This window comes from Lepus europaeus, chromosome 4 (assembly GCF_033115175.1).
Source record: "Lepus europaeus isolate LE1 chromosome 4, mLepTim1.pri, whole genome shotgun sequence".
Taxonomy (NCBI): domain Eukaryota; kingdom Metazoa; phylum Chordata; class Mammalia; order Lagomorpha; family Leporidae; genus Lepus; species Lepus europaeus.
Genome location: NC_084830.1, coordinates 136,952,626 through 136,966,374, shown reverse-complemented (window position 1 = coordinate 136,966,374; position 13,749 = coordinate 136,952,626). Strand labels below are relative to the sequence as shown.

At 45.6% G+C, this 13,749-nt stretch overlaps 1 protein-coding gene across 1 annotated transcript in view; it reads left to right on the top strand.

The window, feature by feature from the left end:
- The window catches only part of ARHGAP26 (Rho GTPase activating protein 26), a 440,213-nt gene that overhangs the window by 359,561 nt on the left and 66,903 nt on the right, over positions 1-13,749 (top strand). Inside the window, exon 20 of the mRNA XM_062188919.1 lies at positions 2,330-2,480. Coding sequence (XP_062044903.1) covers positions 2,330-2,480 — 151 coding nt within the window. The remainder of the gene's footprint in view (positions 1-2,329; positions 2,481-13,749) is intronic.

The window sequence follows — 13,749 nt, the reverse complement described above, 5'->3', positions numbered from 1 at the left end:
CTTCTCATAGTCTTTCAAGAATCTCAGTGTGTGAGTATTCTGGGGAGAAAAAAAATTGGCAGATCCATTCTTTCCATGTTTCCCTTATTATAGAACTTGGGAGTTGTTTTTCTTTCTGGTGGCAAGTTCCTGTTTACTGGTCGTATGTCTTGGCTCAGTGTAACTCTTTTGATTTCTCCTTCGTTTCTGTTAGAAACTTAAGTTTTTGAAATATGAATAGTTCTAAATTGCAGAAATCTGCTTGACAATCTACATGTTTCAAAATCTACTTAGAGTTCAAGAATCTTGAAATAGCCTCATGGATTCTGTTTTATCTTTTCTATCGGGCTTTATCCAGTGCATTAAGAATTTACCAAAACATTTAGGAGGTATTGGGTGTATATGTGTATGTGTTTAATGTGAAGATTACTCTAACATCATTTCATAAACATAACTTATTTTTACAGACATGAAGCGTACAAAGGAGAAAGTATTTTTATGATATCATCCTTTTTTTATTGCCCAAAGAGACTTGAGTTTAGATGTTGACCTCTAAATTACCATGTTAGTGATTCTAGTCTGACCTCTCTGGGATATAGTAGACTTCTGGCTCATTTCAAAAAGATCTAGTGAGGATTAACCCAGATATGAAATTTCTTGACAAGTGAATTAAGTGGCAGAGATGTCTGCTGATTTCAATAGGGTATATCTATAATGAGGGGGATAAGAATGATATTCTAAGTCTTTGATATTTTGCAATAGCAATGGTGCCTGTGTCATTCAGCTAAATCATCCCCTAAAATGTTTTTTCGCAATGCGTGGTTCCAAGTTTTTAAAGATGGGAAGAAACAGCAAGTTCTTTGAGCAGTATTCTAAAGTTCACAAAACACATTCCTGCACATGAGCTCACTTGGTCCTCATGGCAGCTCAAGGCAGTTCTCATTCTCTCCATTCTATAGACTTGTTAACCAAAAACCCAAGTTCTCGTGGAAGTTGCCTGAGGTCACACGGCCAGTTGTAGTTGGAGTCTTAAAGAGAACTCAGGTGTTATGTGTTATCTGTCCTTGCTTGGCAATATTCTCCATTTTTTTTTTTTTTTTTTTTTTGACGGGCAGAGTTAGACAGTGAGAGAGACAGAGAGAAAGGTCTTCCTTCCATTGGTTCACCCCCCAAATGGCCGCTATGGCCAGCATGCTGCACTGATCCGAAGCCAGGAGCCAGGCTCTTCCTCCTGGTCTCCCATGCGGGTACAGGGCCCAAGCACTTGGGCCATCCTCCACTGCCTTCCTGGGCCACAGCAGAGAGCTGGACTGGAAGAGGAGCAAAGGAGCAACCGGAACTAGAACCAGGGGTCTGGCACCGCAGGCGGAGGATTAGCCTAATGAGCCACGGTGCCGGCCTCCAAGCATTCTTAGTTTTATTTTATATGCAGGCTTTGGTGTGGCCTATTACAAATCTATCTGTCAAAGAATTAACCTGAAGTTAAATGTCAAAGACATAGGGCTATAGGCAACACAGAAGATACATCTGGGAAGGGGTCAGGACTTTAGACTGGCTGAGTCATGAGGAAATTCATGGCCAAACAGTAGATACTCTCTATGGAGGTGGTTCAGAAGTGGAGCATGGCCTGGACCAATAGTACAGTACTAGAGGCAGGAGTTTTACAAGAAAAGGTCAGTGTTAATGGAAGCCCAGGGGATCTGGTTGAATGCATGGGGCCCAGGGAGGTAGCTGTGGGTTCTGACCACCTGCTGGTCAAATGAAGGCACAATTGATGGTAACAATGGTAGGACCCCTCTTGGACGAAGGGCTGGCTCTTACTAAAGTCGGGGCAGTGGAGGAGATCTCTTGTCCAGACCAGGAGAGATTTTTGCTCTGAAGTTTCAAGTCACCTGTTGCCCATTGACTCTTTCGTTTTTAATTATTAACCTTTCTCTTTTAAAAAACATTTATTTATTTGAAAACCAGAGTTACAGAGAGAGGAGGAGAGAAAGAAAAATCTTCCTCTGGACCAGGGTGAAACCAGGAGCCCTGAACTCCATACACGTCTCCCATGTGGCAGGGGCCCAAGCATTTGGCCATGTTCCACTGCTTTGCTAGGTGCATTAGCAGAGAAATGGATCAGAAGAAGTGTAGGCAAGACTCAAACAGGTGCTGGCATTGCAGAGAGCAGCTTAACCCACTATGCCACATTGCTAGCCCCTAATTCTTACTTTCTTATGTCCTGTTAACAGTTTCATTGGGACCAGAATTCTTGATCCAGTCCCATTAATTATAAATTTTTGTATGTAGTAGTAGCGTGTTCCTGTGTAATAGTATTAATATGGGACTCGTGGCATTTTCCCCTCAGAGGAACAAAGGAACAGCATCCTCAACTCCAGTTTGGAATCTGTCTCATCGAACCCAAACAGCATTCTGAATTCCAGTAGCAGCCTGCAGCCCAACATGAACTCCAGCGACCTAGACCTGGATGTGGTCAAACCTGCTCGGCCCAACTCACTGTAAGTATGATGTCCAGCTGCCCTCCACACAGGGCCATTCTGTTAGAATTTGCTCTCTGGCTCCATCTGACTTTGGGCCATTGTCCCGTGGACATGATTGAAACCTCTCCCTAAACTTGGAGCTTGGCTGTTTTGTTGTAGGTTTTTAAGCATCATCATCTCAAAGGGGAGTCATTACTCTGAACATACAGCTTCTTGGCCTTTGTGATCTTTGATTTGCTGTCTTTCTGAGATGGCTTTGGTGATTGTGATTGCCAGCCTCACAAACATCCAGGGGATGGTGGTAGCTCAGTGGCCAGATCTGTTCCATGCATTTGTTTTGTCCCAGTTGCCCTCCCCCTGCTTCGCTGGGAATGTGCAGTACTATCCCTGTGTCCGCTTGCATAGTGAAGATCCCCAGGCAGCCCTGAGCATCTTCACGTCCTCAGACTCAAGCATGGCTGTGATGTCGTTGAAGAGATTAGGAAAGAGAAGAATACTTTTTGCTTCATTTGGGCATTGCGCCTCCGTAGCCACCACAGGCAGTTTGGGAACTGGTTGTCCAGTCCCTGGTGGAAACCAGTCTGCTGTGCTAGGGCCAGAGAGTTCTCCCTGTGGTTTCATCCCACATTACTTAGCATGCTTCTTCAGACCACCCCGTAAATCTTGTCAACTAGAAAGAATGTGAGGCCGTGACCAAAACAGCTGGACTCTCTGGCTGCAGCTGTATAAGAGTCCAGAAAAACAGAGTTGACTTTTTGCCTTTCTCTAGTGAAAATAGTTCGAGAGTTAGCCACAGACTATCCTCAGGTCATTATTTCACTCGATGAAACACCCAGCTTAAGGGTGAGCTGCCAGGATGTCGGCTACCTTTGCCTGCCACTGTGCAGGCCTTGGTTGCACAATAGCACCCGACCCTTCTGTCTAAGATATCTGCACATCTGTAAAATGGGTCCAGGAGTTTTTGCCTGGGAAGAGGCTAAGGGACATTAAACACGTGGAAGGAAAAATGGCTCACAAGTGAACTTAAGAGATACTTTCAGTGAAAATATAACTACAATGAAAGATGAAATCCTAAACTGAGAAAATCAAGTCTCTAGTTTTGACAGCTTTAAATCATAACAGCATTCAGGAAGCTTTATTATGTATTTAATTATGTTATTTGCTAGATAGTGTGTGTGTGTTCTAAGACCAATGCAGAATAGTACCCCAAGGGCTCAGAATCATTGACGGAGTCTCTCGTGGTTCTTCAGGGCTGGACTCTTGGTCTGTTTTTCCCAGAGCCTTCTGTATCTGCTCCCTCACACTTTAAGGGCATTCTGTTTTCCTGCTCTATTTGGTTTAAATAACCAAGTAACTTCTGCACCTAGCAGTTGCTGAAGTTATTTGTTGCTCAGCATGAGCAAGGTTGAATTTCTAGCCCAGGTTGCTCACCATTCCCGGATTCAAGCCAGCCAGGACCAACCAGTGGTCTTTAATCTTTGTTTTCAGTAGCTGAGAGCTGTGGGCCCCTGAGTCAACACTGGGTACAGTGTGTACAAGAGGTTGCTTAGAAAGAGATTACTTGGGCAGCTAAGAGGAGAAGGGGGATACGCCTTGTAAACAGGCCCTGGGTGGGGATGGGCAAATCCTAGATTTTTTTATTTCCTAGGGATCTAGGTGTGCTTTGTTTTGCACCACATACTGGGGGATCACTCTGCAGGCTTCGTACCCTGCAGGGGGACTGTGCCCTGCCTGGTGTAGGTTCGGGAATAGTCCTACTTGTTTGCCTTTGGAGGAGGACCGGAGGCAGTGGGGCGTGTGTGTTTCCAACAGGACTGAGGTCCTCATGCTGAGTGAGTCTCTGACTGACACCTTTGAGTCTTTCGGTCAGGAAGGGCTACTCTTGAGGTAGGAACAGGGTCATTGCCAGTGCTGACACCAGCATCCGCCATGGTTCTGTGAGGACCATACCCAAACATCCGGAAGCCCTGTACCAGGCATTTCAACCCGATGGCAGTGAGATACAGTTTCCAGTTTCCTGTCTCCTAGAGCATGGATAGAAGTTAGGCAATTCTAGAAAACGGAAGTTTGGAACTTTCTCTTAGTAAATTGACTGAGAAGTCTGTCCACACACTGTGTTGTAGCAATCAGTGTCAGTGGGAACCAAGACCACCTGGGACTCGGCTTCTGTTCTGGACGCTCCATCTCTATGCATTGTGAATCTTACGGGGATCCTTGAATGAGAGAGAACACTTGATTTCAGTGGAAGCAAAGCCAGAGGTTGAAGATTATTGTGAGCATAAGTTATGGAACCAATCACCAGGAGCTCTCTACTCTTTTGATTTCATTCCTTTGTGTACTGTTTTTCATAATCAGTAGAATGGACATTGTACCTGTGCAGAAATCATAGTGAAAAAAACACGTTCATTTCTCATGATACTTAGGTACCCCTGGAAATACATTCTACTGTATCATTGGTGAATTTCTCCTCATTGAGGAGATTATGACCCTCTCATTTGCATCAGCCTAATGCTATATCAGGCATGAAATTACAGTTGACACCCTCCTACCCAGGCCAGTGCAAGGCTGCTGGGTTTCTTTTTGAAGTAGCCATCTCCCCGTAGATCTGTTGGCTTGCAGCTGGTGAGCCAATACCAAAGTCCAGTTAGCCTGAAGTTGTCCAGAAGGATTGCTGGACCTCTTTTGTGCCTAGATCTGTGCTAAGCTACCTGGTTAAATCAGACAAAGAGAATTTCTGTTCTCCCACAGAGCTTACAGCCTAGATAAGGAAGAAAGACAAAGTGGGCTCTAGGAAAGAGTTAGATGGACAGGGGAAGAGCATTGCAGGCAAGGAGGCTGAGGGAAGCAGAGATGATCCAGGATGGATAAATATACCCTACTGATGTGTGTGTCAGGGGAGAGAGAGCTCTACTATCTCCCCTGTCACTACTATGAAAAATTAAAAACTTGGACCCACCTTGGGAATCAGGAGTCTTCACATAAAAATCCAGTTTTTGTGCTAGATTTTTGTGGACAACTAGATGTCCACAAGGAAGGAAGAAAGGAGGGAGGGAAGGAGGACAAGGGAGGAAAGGAAAGACTGAATGTAGACATAGACCTTAGACTTTTCACAAAAAATTAACTCCAAATGGACTGTGGGTCTAAAGTAAAATGCAAAACCTACTAGAAGATAAGGTAGAAGAAAACCTAGATGGCCTTGGCTATAGCAGTGTCTTTTTCAAAGCAGTGCTGAAGGCATAACATGTAAAAAAAGGCTTATGTTTAACTTAGAAACGTCTGCCCTGCAAAAGACACCGTTATGATAATGAAAAGACAAGGCACAGACAAGGAGAAAATGTATGCAGAACAAGTGTCTGATAGAGCACCAGTATCCAAAATCTACAAAGAACTCTTAAAACTCAACAAGAAGAAATCAACCTGAGTAAAAAATGGACCAGAGACCTTAGTAGCTCTCCAAAGAAGATATACAGATGGAAAAGAAGTATATAAGAAGCTGTCTCCGGGGAAATTCAAATTAAAACAACAGTGAGTACCCCCGCAACCCTATTGGAGTGGCCAGAATCCCAGAACACAGATACCAACCAATGTTGGCAAGGTTTTGGAGCACCAGGAACTCGTAATCATTGCTGGTGGGAATGCAGAATGGTGCAGCCACTTTGGAAAACAACTGTTGGTTTCTTACAAAACTAGACACACTGTCTCGGCATACAGTCCACTCGTCATGCTGTTTTTCACCCAAATGAGTTAGAAACGTATGTGTACACCAAACCTCCACATGGATTTTTTTTTTAGCAGCCTTATTCATAATCGCCAAGGTTGGAGGCAGCCAAGATATCTGTCAGTAGGTATGAATAAATAAACAAACTGTGGTTTATCAACATAATGGAAAATCATTTAGTGATACAAAGAAAGAACTGCTAGAGCAGGTGTTTGGCTTCGGGCCTAAGATGCTGCTTGGGATGCCCACGTCGCGTACTGGAGCCTGGGTTTGGGTCCCAGCTTCACTCCCCATTCCAGCTTCCTGCTAGTGTGCACCCTTGGGAGCCAGCAGTGTTGGCTCAAGTAGCTGAATCCCTGCACCCTTTTGGTTGACCCAGATTGAGTTCCCAGCTGGCTTCAGCTTGAGCCAGCCCTGGCTGTTGCAAGATTCTGGAGAATAAAACAGTGCATGGAAGAGCTCACCCTCTCTGTCTCTGTAATAAATATAATGTTTTTAACTTAAAAACAAATGAAGTATCAAGCATCAAGAAAACATGGAACAATTTAAATATATTGTTGGTAAAAGAAGCCAGTCTGAAATACAATACCAGCTGTGTGACTGCCTGGAAAACGTGAAACTATGGAGTCAGTAAAAAGATCAGGGAAAGGAAGAGGAATGATTCGGTGCAACCTGGGATTTTTAGGCAATGAAACTGTTTTGTGTGATATTTTAATGATGGATATAAAATATGATGCGTTTTTCAACACTCACAGAACCAAAAGTAAACACCAACTATAGTGCCAACTATAGTCTTTAGTTAATAATGTATCAGTATTGACTGGTCAGTCACAACAGGTATACCACACTAATTCCAGATGCTGGGGAAATACAGGCTACTGAGGTAGAAGAGGTATATGGAAACTGTTATTTTGTACAATTTTTCTGTAAACCTAACGCTGAGGGAAAAAGTCTTCATTTATTTTTTTAAAAATCTTATTGTCATCTTTTGAAAAGTCAGAAGATTTGGCTCCACTGAACGACAAGTTCCATGGCAATCGCTGTGGCTGAGTGGTCTCCGTCATCTTGGACCTTGCCAGCCTCGCTCTCGCATCTTCTGCTTGAAGGCCTGCGGTGGGTTAACGGTGGCCACAGAATCGTTGCCTCCCCTCTCCTTGAGAGCTGGAGCCCTTAATCCATGCTGGCCTTCACCTTTTGATTTCCATCAGCCAATACGACAGTACAGGTGAAACCATGTGTCTTCCAAGTTCGAGACTTTGCAGCGTCCTCTCTGATCCCCCTGGGAACCCAGCCCAGCCTCATCTTGAGGAAGAGAAACCCAGCTGTCCCAGCCAAGCTCAGCACCAGGCAGCCAATCAGCTGAGTGCAGCCACATGAACTAGTCCAGGCAAGAACAACAGGAAAGCTGCCCAATCAGCCCACAGATTCCTGATCAAGAATACATTGTGGTTGTTTTAAGCCACCGAGTTTCCGGTAGTTTAATATGCAGCAATGATTAACTGACCCAAGACTTGTGAGTCTGTGACCTTGCAGGCCTGGGCCACTGCTGCCTTGGGATGAGACTGAACCCTGCCTGAGTGAGGCAGACAGAATTGAAAAGTTCTTACAGTAGCAGAGCACAGCCTCTCAATATTCAGAACCTTCCTTGAAAGAAAATGACTCATAGCTGAGATTCTAAGAAATTAAGAAACAAAACAAAATCCAGAGCTAATGGCTGACAAGTTAACAGGAAACAAGAAAGATGGCTAAAGCAGGAAAGCCTCAGTTTTAATCCCAGCACCAGCATGGATGAGCTGAAGGTGCCGTCTTTGGCCCTGAACGCGCCCTTCCCCAATTACCTCCCCCCCCCCCCCAGATTCCCACTAGAAGAGCCAAGGCTGACCCACCTCCAAGAATCGAAGTTGTGCAGCGGGCTATAGAAGGTCCCTGTCTCCTCCCACAGTGACCAGCAGAGTTGGCGCCCTGCCAGCTCCTGGCTGGAAGGAGGAAGTAGACAGATGCTGAGCAAGCAGTCAGGGACATCCCAGCAGGCACTCACGGGCTGCAGTAATTCTCCCGAATTAGCAAGGACTAGGTGAGTGCCTCCTTCCAACCGCTGGGCTGGGGCTGGAGGGTTGGTGAAACTGAAGGAAGGCTGGGAGGGCGGGGACGGCAGAACACAGCCTTGAGCTCACCCTGAGCGCTCCCACCCATGAAAAACAGCTAACTGCTCAGTAGTCTCCTAAATAAAATTAATGTCTCTCGTCCTTTCCTCTGAACATGCATTTCCAAGTTATTTCTGGTGACCTGAAAGATGTGTGTATGCCAAACGCCTGTACATGCTGCCAGGGTCAACCACCCTCTCCCGCCCCAGTGGCCAGTGCGCAGCCAGAGAACAGTCCCTGGAATCCCAAGGATAAACAAGGCCTGTTTCCAGGCCCAGTTGTTTCTCTGAAGCTCTGTTGGCTCCTTCCAAGTTTGCTTCAGCTGCTGCCTGATGGGATTTGGGGGAAACTTGCATTGGGAGATATCTCAGAAACCTTACAGTCAACATTCATTCCGCAGATAGCCCTGGAACATCTACTTTGGGCCAGGTGTTGTTCTGAGTGTTGAAGTTACAGTGATTCAACAACACCAAAAAAAATCAGACTGTCAACTTTCCTGAATATTATATTCCGTTAGAGCAGGAGAAAAACCAGTATCAACGCGGTCAGAAGTTGAGAAGTTCTGTGCAGAAAATGAAAGTGGAGTGGAGGAGACAGTTTTGGAGGGGCAGCGGGAACGCTCCTGGAGCCCTCTCTCGACCTCAGGTTCCCGTCAGCGAGGTGGTGTGAGGATGACGTGGGATCGGCCTTGTCCCCGCACTTGGCATGTGTCGCGCTGGGCAGGCAGTTGCTGCCCCTGCTGTTTTGCACACGATCCTCCCCGTTTCTGTTTTCTGCACTCCAGTGTGTGGTTTTCCTCTGCACTCCGCAGAGCAGCGTTGATGCACATTCCCCCACCAGCCTTTCCCTCCTTGACTCGGAGACTGGCGCTCTTGGTGAAGAAGAGGAATTTCTACGAGAAAGACAAGTGCTTCCCTACCTTAACCCAGTGCCAGCTGGAGGAGACACACCTGTTCTAGGACATTTGGAACCCTCCAAATCCCCCGGGGTACCTGATGAGCCATGTGCATAGCTGTTATTTATTGGGACCAAATGAATCATGGAGTGAATAAGAGGCATTAGACATGTGATAATTAGTTGCATATTTTTTACAAAAGTGGTTTTATCATCCCAGTGCTGCTTTATGCCAAAGGCGTTACACCCAAACAGGAAGCTTTGATGTTACTAGAATCGTCTTCGTCATTCTTTGCAGCGTAGGGAGTTGAAGGCAGACATTTTGCTCCCAGGTTGGACCAGCTTTCAGTGGAGGAGGGTCTCTCCTGTGAGACTGGGGATTCTGCTCTCAGCCACCTCTGAGCTGCAAAGCCCTCTGGGGACTGCCTGACAGCCTGGGGGACATTCCCCACCTTAGGAAACAGCACAAAGGTTCATGATCATTGTCCTGGGGGAGTCCTTTGCCTTTTCTTGCTCCTCCTCACTATCTCCCTGGTGACTGCAGCTTGAAAAAGCTGTGGTGGATTCTTAGACATGCCCCAAACTCTTTCTCTGTTACCTAAGGTCCCTGGGGCTGCCGAGGCCTCAGTCCCTTGCTGTTTTCAGAGGTCGTTATTGGAGTGACCTATTTTCTTAGTGGCTTCGTGCCAGCTCTTCCTAGGCAAGATCTCCTTTACCACTCAGAAGCCCAGCTGGACTATGCTTGGTAGAGCAGGGGGACTCCTGCCTGTTGACCCATCAGAATTTTATTGGATAAATGTGTCTGGATATTAGCAGATATTCATTTGTAAAAAAAAAAAAAAAGATTCATTCATTTACAAGTGTTACAGAGAGAAAGGAAGAGACAGAGATACTCTATCCACTCATTCACTCCCCAGATGGCTGTAATGGCCCGGCCAGGCCTGGCCAAGCCAAGAGCCAGGAGCTTCTTCCTAGTCTCCCATGTGGGTAGCAGGGGCCCAAGCACTTGGGCCATCTTTTGATGCTTTTCCCATGCCATTAGCAGAGAGCTGGATTGGAAGTGGAACAGCTGGGACACAAACTGGTGCCCATATGGGATGCTGGCATTGCAGGTGGTAGCTTTACCCTGCTATGCCACAATGCCTGCCCCCTAAGGTCTTCATTTTTTAATATAAAAAACCGAGGCAGCCCTCCCACTTCGTGAGACCATTGGGTTTCTTGCGCAGCACTGGGGCTGTCTGGCATGTGGATCTCTGCAGCCCTCGTGCAGGGCGAGATGGGCATGTCCTCGGCGTGCCTGCCATCTCACTGCTCTCCAGCATTGTAGAAATCAAATGCGGAAACTATTTTCCGCACACCTGTTGTTCTTTTCTTTTCCCCCTTTCAAGCCAAAATCATAGGAAGTTTCTATATTTTTTCTTGTAAACATATTAATCCAACACACTTCTCCAAATTGTGCCACATAGCACATATTTCGAGCCTTACAGTTTAATTAAAGGTGTTTAAAAGGATATTGCATTTTATATGGTATTGGGCATTACAAATCTCAAATCTGGGGTAGAATCTTTAGGGGAGGAAATCGGCTGCAGATTTGGTGTGGCTTTCAACACTTATGCCTATGCATGGCCTTTGAAGAAACACTGAAGTGCCGTTTGTTTCATAATACACATTTTCCATGAACTCTCTAAATACCCCTTGTATGCATGGGTTTCAAATGTTTTGGACCAAAAGAAACTTACCTTTCATTTTCATTCCTCCACAAACCTTCCACACTCTGCTTGTGTATAATTGGTGGGAATCTTACTGGCAATTCACATTCCAAATTGGGGAGATTAAAATTACATTAGGGTGAAAGTACTGTTTCTTAAACGTTTTTTAGTCAATCTGGAAAGCAGATGCTTACTTGGCTCAGGAAACATTCCAAGCTGGAAACAGCCTTAGGATCTTGTTTTTCATCTTTCCTCCACATTAAGATCTAGGAAGCCATGTGGGATGTGCCGTAGCCTCATCTGGTCTCCGTTACACTGGTCTTCTAGAGCTTAGTCTTAGCTTAGTGCAGTGGTTTTCAGAGTGTGGTCCTAGCAATAGTGTCAATAGCATCACCTGGAGCTTGTTAGATATCCAGAAGCTTGGGCCCCACCCCAGGCCTACTCAGTTAGCCACTCTCTGGGAGAGACCCAGCAGTAGGTGATTCTGATCCGTGCAGTGGACTGATGGAGTTCTACAAGAATAAAATTGAGATGTGTAAGGCTTTCAGGCTTTTCACGCCTTTGTCACCAGTGGTGCTCTCTGTGCAGTGATGCTGGTAATGGTGCTTCCCAGAGCCCTGTCCCTGAGCTTCAGCATCAGTCCCAGCTTATGTAGCTATGGAGGAATGGGTTTGCCTTTCCTCACCAGTGCTGTCCTTCCAAACTCTCCAAGGAATACAAGCTAGCTGCTTTGAAAATGCATGCCTCTTGGTCACACATCGAGAGGGTGGGGCATCACTTGATCTAGCCAACAGGTATGTTTATTGAGTATCTACTGTGTTGCCACATGAGAAGATCAATATGCTTGGTGTTGATGGGAAAATAGCTCTCAAGGGTATTGTGATACTGAAAGTAATGAATCCATGTCTACAAGGATGGAAGATTTGAAAATTTTAAATCAGCATTTCCCAAACTGGTGCAGGAAAGAGCAGGGATTAGGCAAGAGCTGAGTTGGACAGAGTTCAACAGGTTCTTGACCAAGAGGATCTCTGAGCCTTTAATATGCCCATCATTAACCTCCCAAGGGGCATGTGTTATGCTGCATTTCCTAAATGTGTTTGACAGAACATGCTTTCCATAGAATTTCTCTTATGCCTCTTAAGTAGGATTCCACAGTTTGGGAAACTTCATTCTAAATCAGCGTTCTACTTTTGAGGCAGAAAATGGTGTTTCTCATTATGGATGGCGTGTTTCGGGCTGAGACCCTTTCAGAGAGCAAAGATTTCTTTTTTTCATTTCTTGTGTGTGTGTGTGTGTGTGTAAAGGTTTAAAACCAAAATTTATTAAGAGTCAGAGACCTCCAGTCAGAGTGGCATAGATGGGGGGCTCCAAGAAAAGCAAAACCCAAAATCTCCAGTGGTAGTCAGGTTTTTAAGCAGAATTTTGGAGAAAAAACAAACAAACAAAAAACTTGACAATCAGATTGATATTCACTTACCAGGCAGAGACAAAACCCATCAGAAGACCTGACTTACGTACAGTCCTGTATCCTGGCTGGCTTGCTCCTGATAAAACAAAAAGGCATCCAGAAGGGGAGGATAGGTAACTTGTTTTCATAGAAAACTGTGAGCTCAGGAGGAAGCACCTCTCCTCCCTTGCTATTCTCATGGCAAATTTGGAGATTCCTAAGGAAGGAGGGTGGACATTTTGATCTTGCTAAAGATAACCTTTTGGGGGGAAGCAAATTCCACTGGGACCACCCTGACTGCCTATTAACCCATCTGACTCCTCACATTCCCCCCTCAGGAAGAATCGACCCTAACATCTCTTAGGGGGACTGGGTCATGATCTGCTTCATGCTGAAAAGGGGAGTCACTGGGAAGGGCCATCAAGACAGGGTTCCAGAGGTGGCTTCAAGAGGTAGGGCAGTGCTAGTTTGCAGAAATTGCTTCCATATTGGTTGTCATGTGCACAGGCACCTAAAATTTCACTGTTTTAAGTCTGGAGAAAATCAATCTAATAATCTGTTTAAACTCACAGGGTCTCAAACCAAGGACAGAATCATTAGAGGACCTAAGGAAGTGCTGTCTAAACCACAAGCAAGTTTTCCCATTGAGAGGCAAATAGAAACTGACAGAAGGGGCTTGATAATAATCAGGTGGGTTTTAATGCCTCCTCACGTGTGATACATCATAAGGGAGGCACCCTGTTCACTTCTGTTACCTAGCTGGCCTGGGAGGAGAGCTGTCTGGAAGAGAAGGTAGGTTGCTTCTCTAAAAGGAAAACATCTCTGCCTGCAATGTTGCTGACGCTACTTGGCCATCCCCTCAACATCAGTGGTTTCTTTGGAAGCTGGGCCGAATGAAGGGCTTGGCTTTTCAGCTTAGGGCCAATAAGGCCTGTGGCTCTAACCTGGGAGCCCTTTGACTTCAGGGCAGTTCTATTTCCAGTGACCCAACTCATGGCTGGCAGAGCTTCCGGGACTCTTCATGAGCTGACTTCTGCTGAAGCGCAGGCTTTTCACATCGAAAACCACTGCAGTGGACTGGCCTGTTGGGTCTCCTTGATGGCAGATCACTGTGTAAAGCAGCCAATATTTGGCCTGCCACCTCTCTTTATATTGCTTCTGCTGCCTAGTGTCCTCTCCTTGCTAGTTTTTCTTAGAGCAGACCAGAGGAAACCTTTACGAGGATGCAAGTCAGGGTGGTGCTCAGTCCCATCTCTAATCTTTGGTGGCCTAAACTAGAAGTCTGTAGTCACAGGCATGTTCTGATAATGGTTTTTCTGTGATGTAGGGTAGACAATGCCTATAAGAAAAGGTATGTCCTCACTATAACATCAAA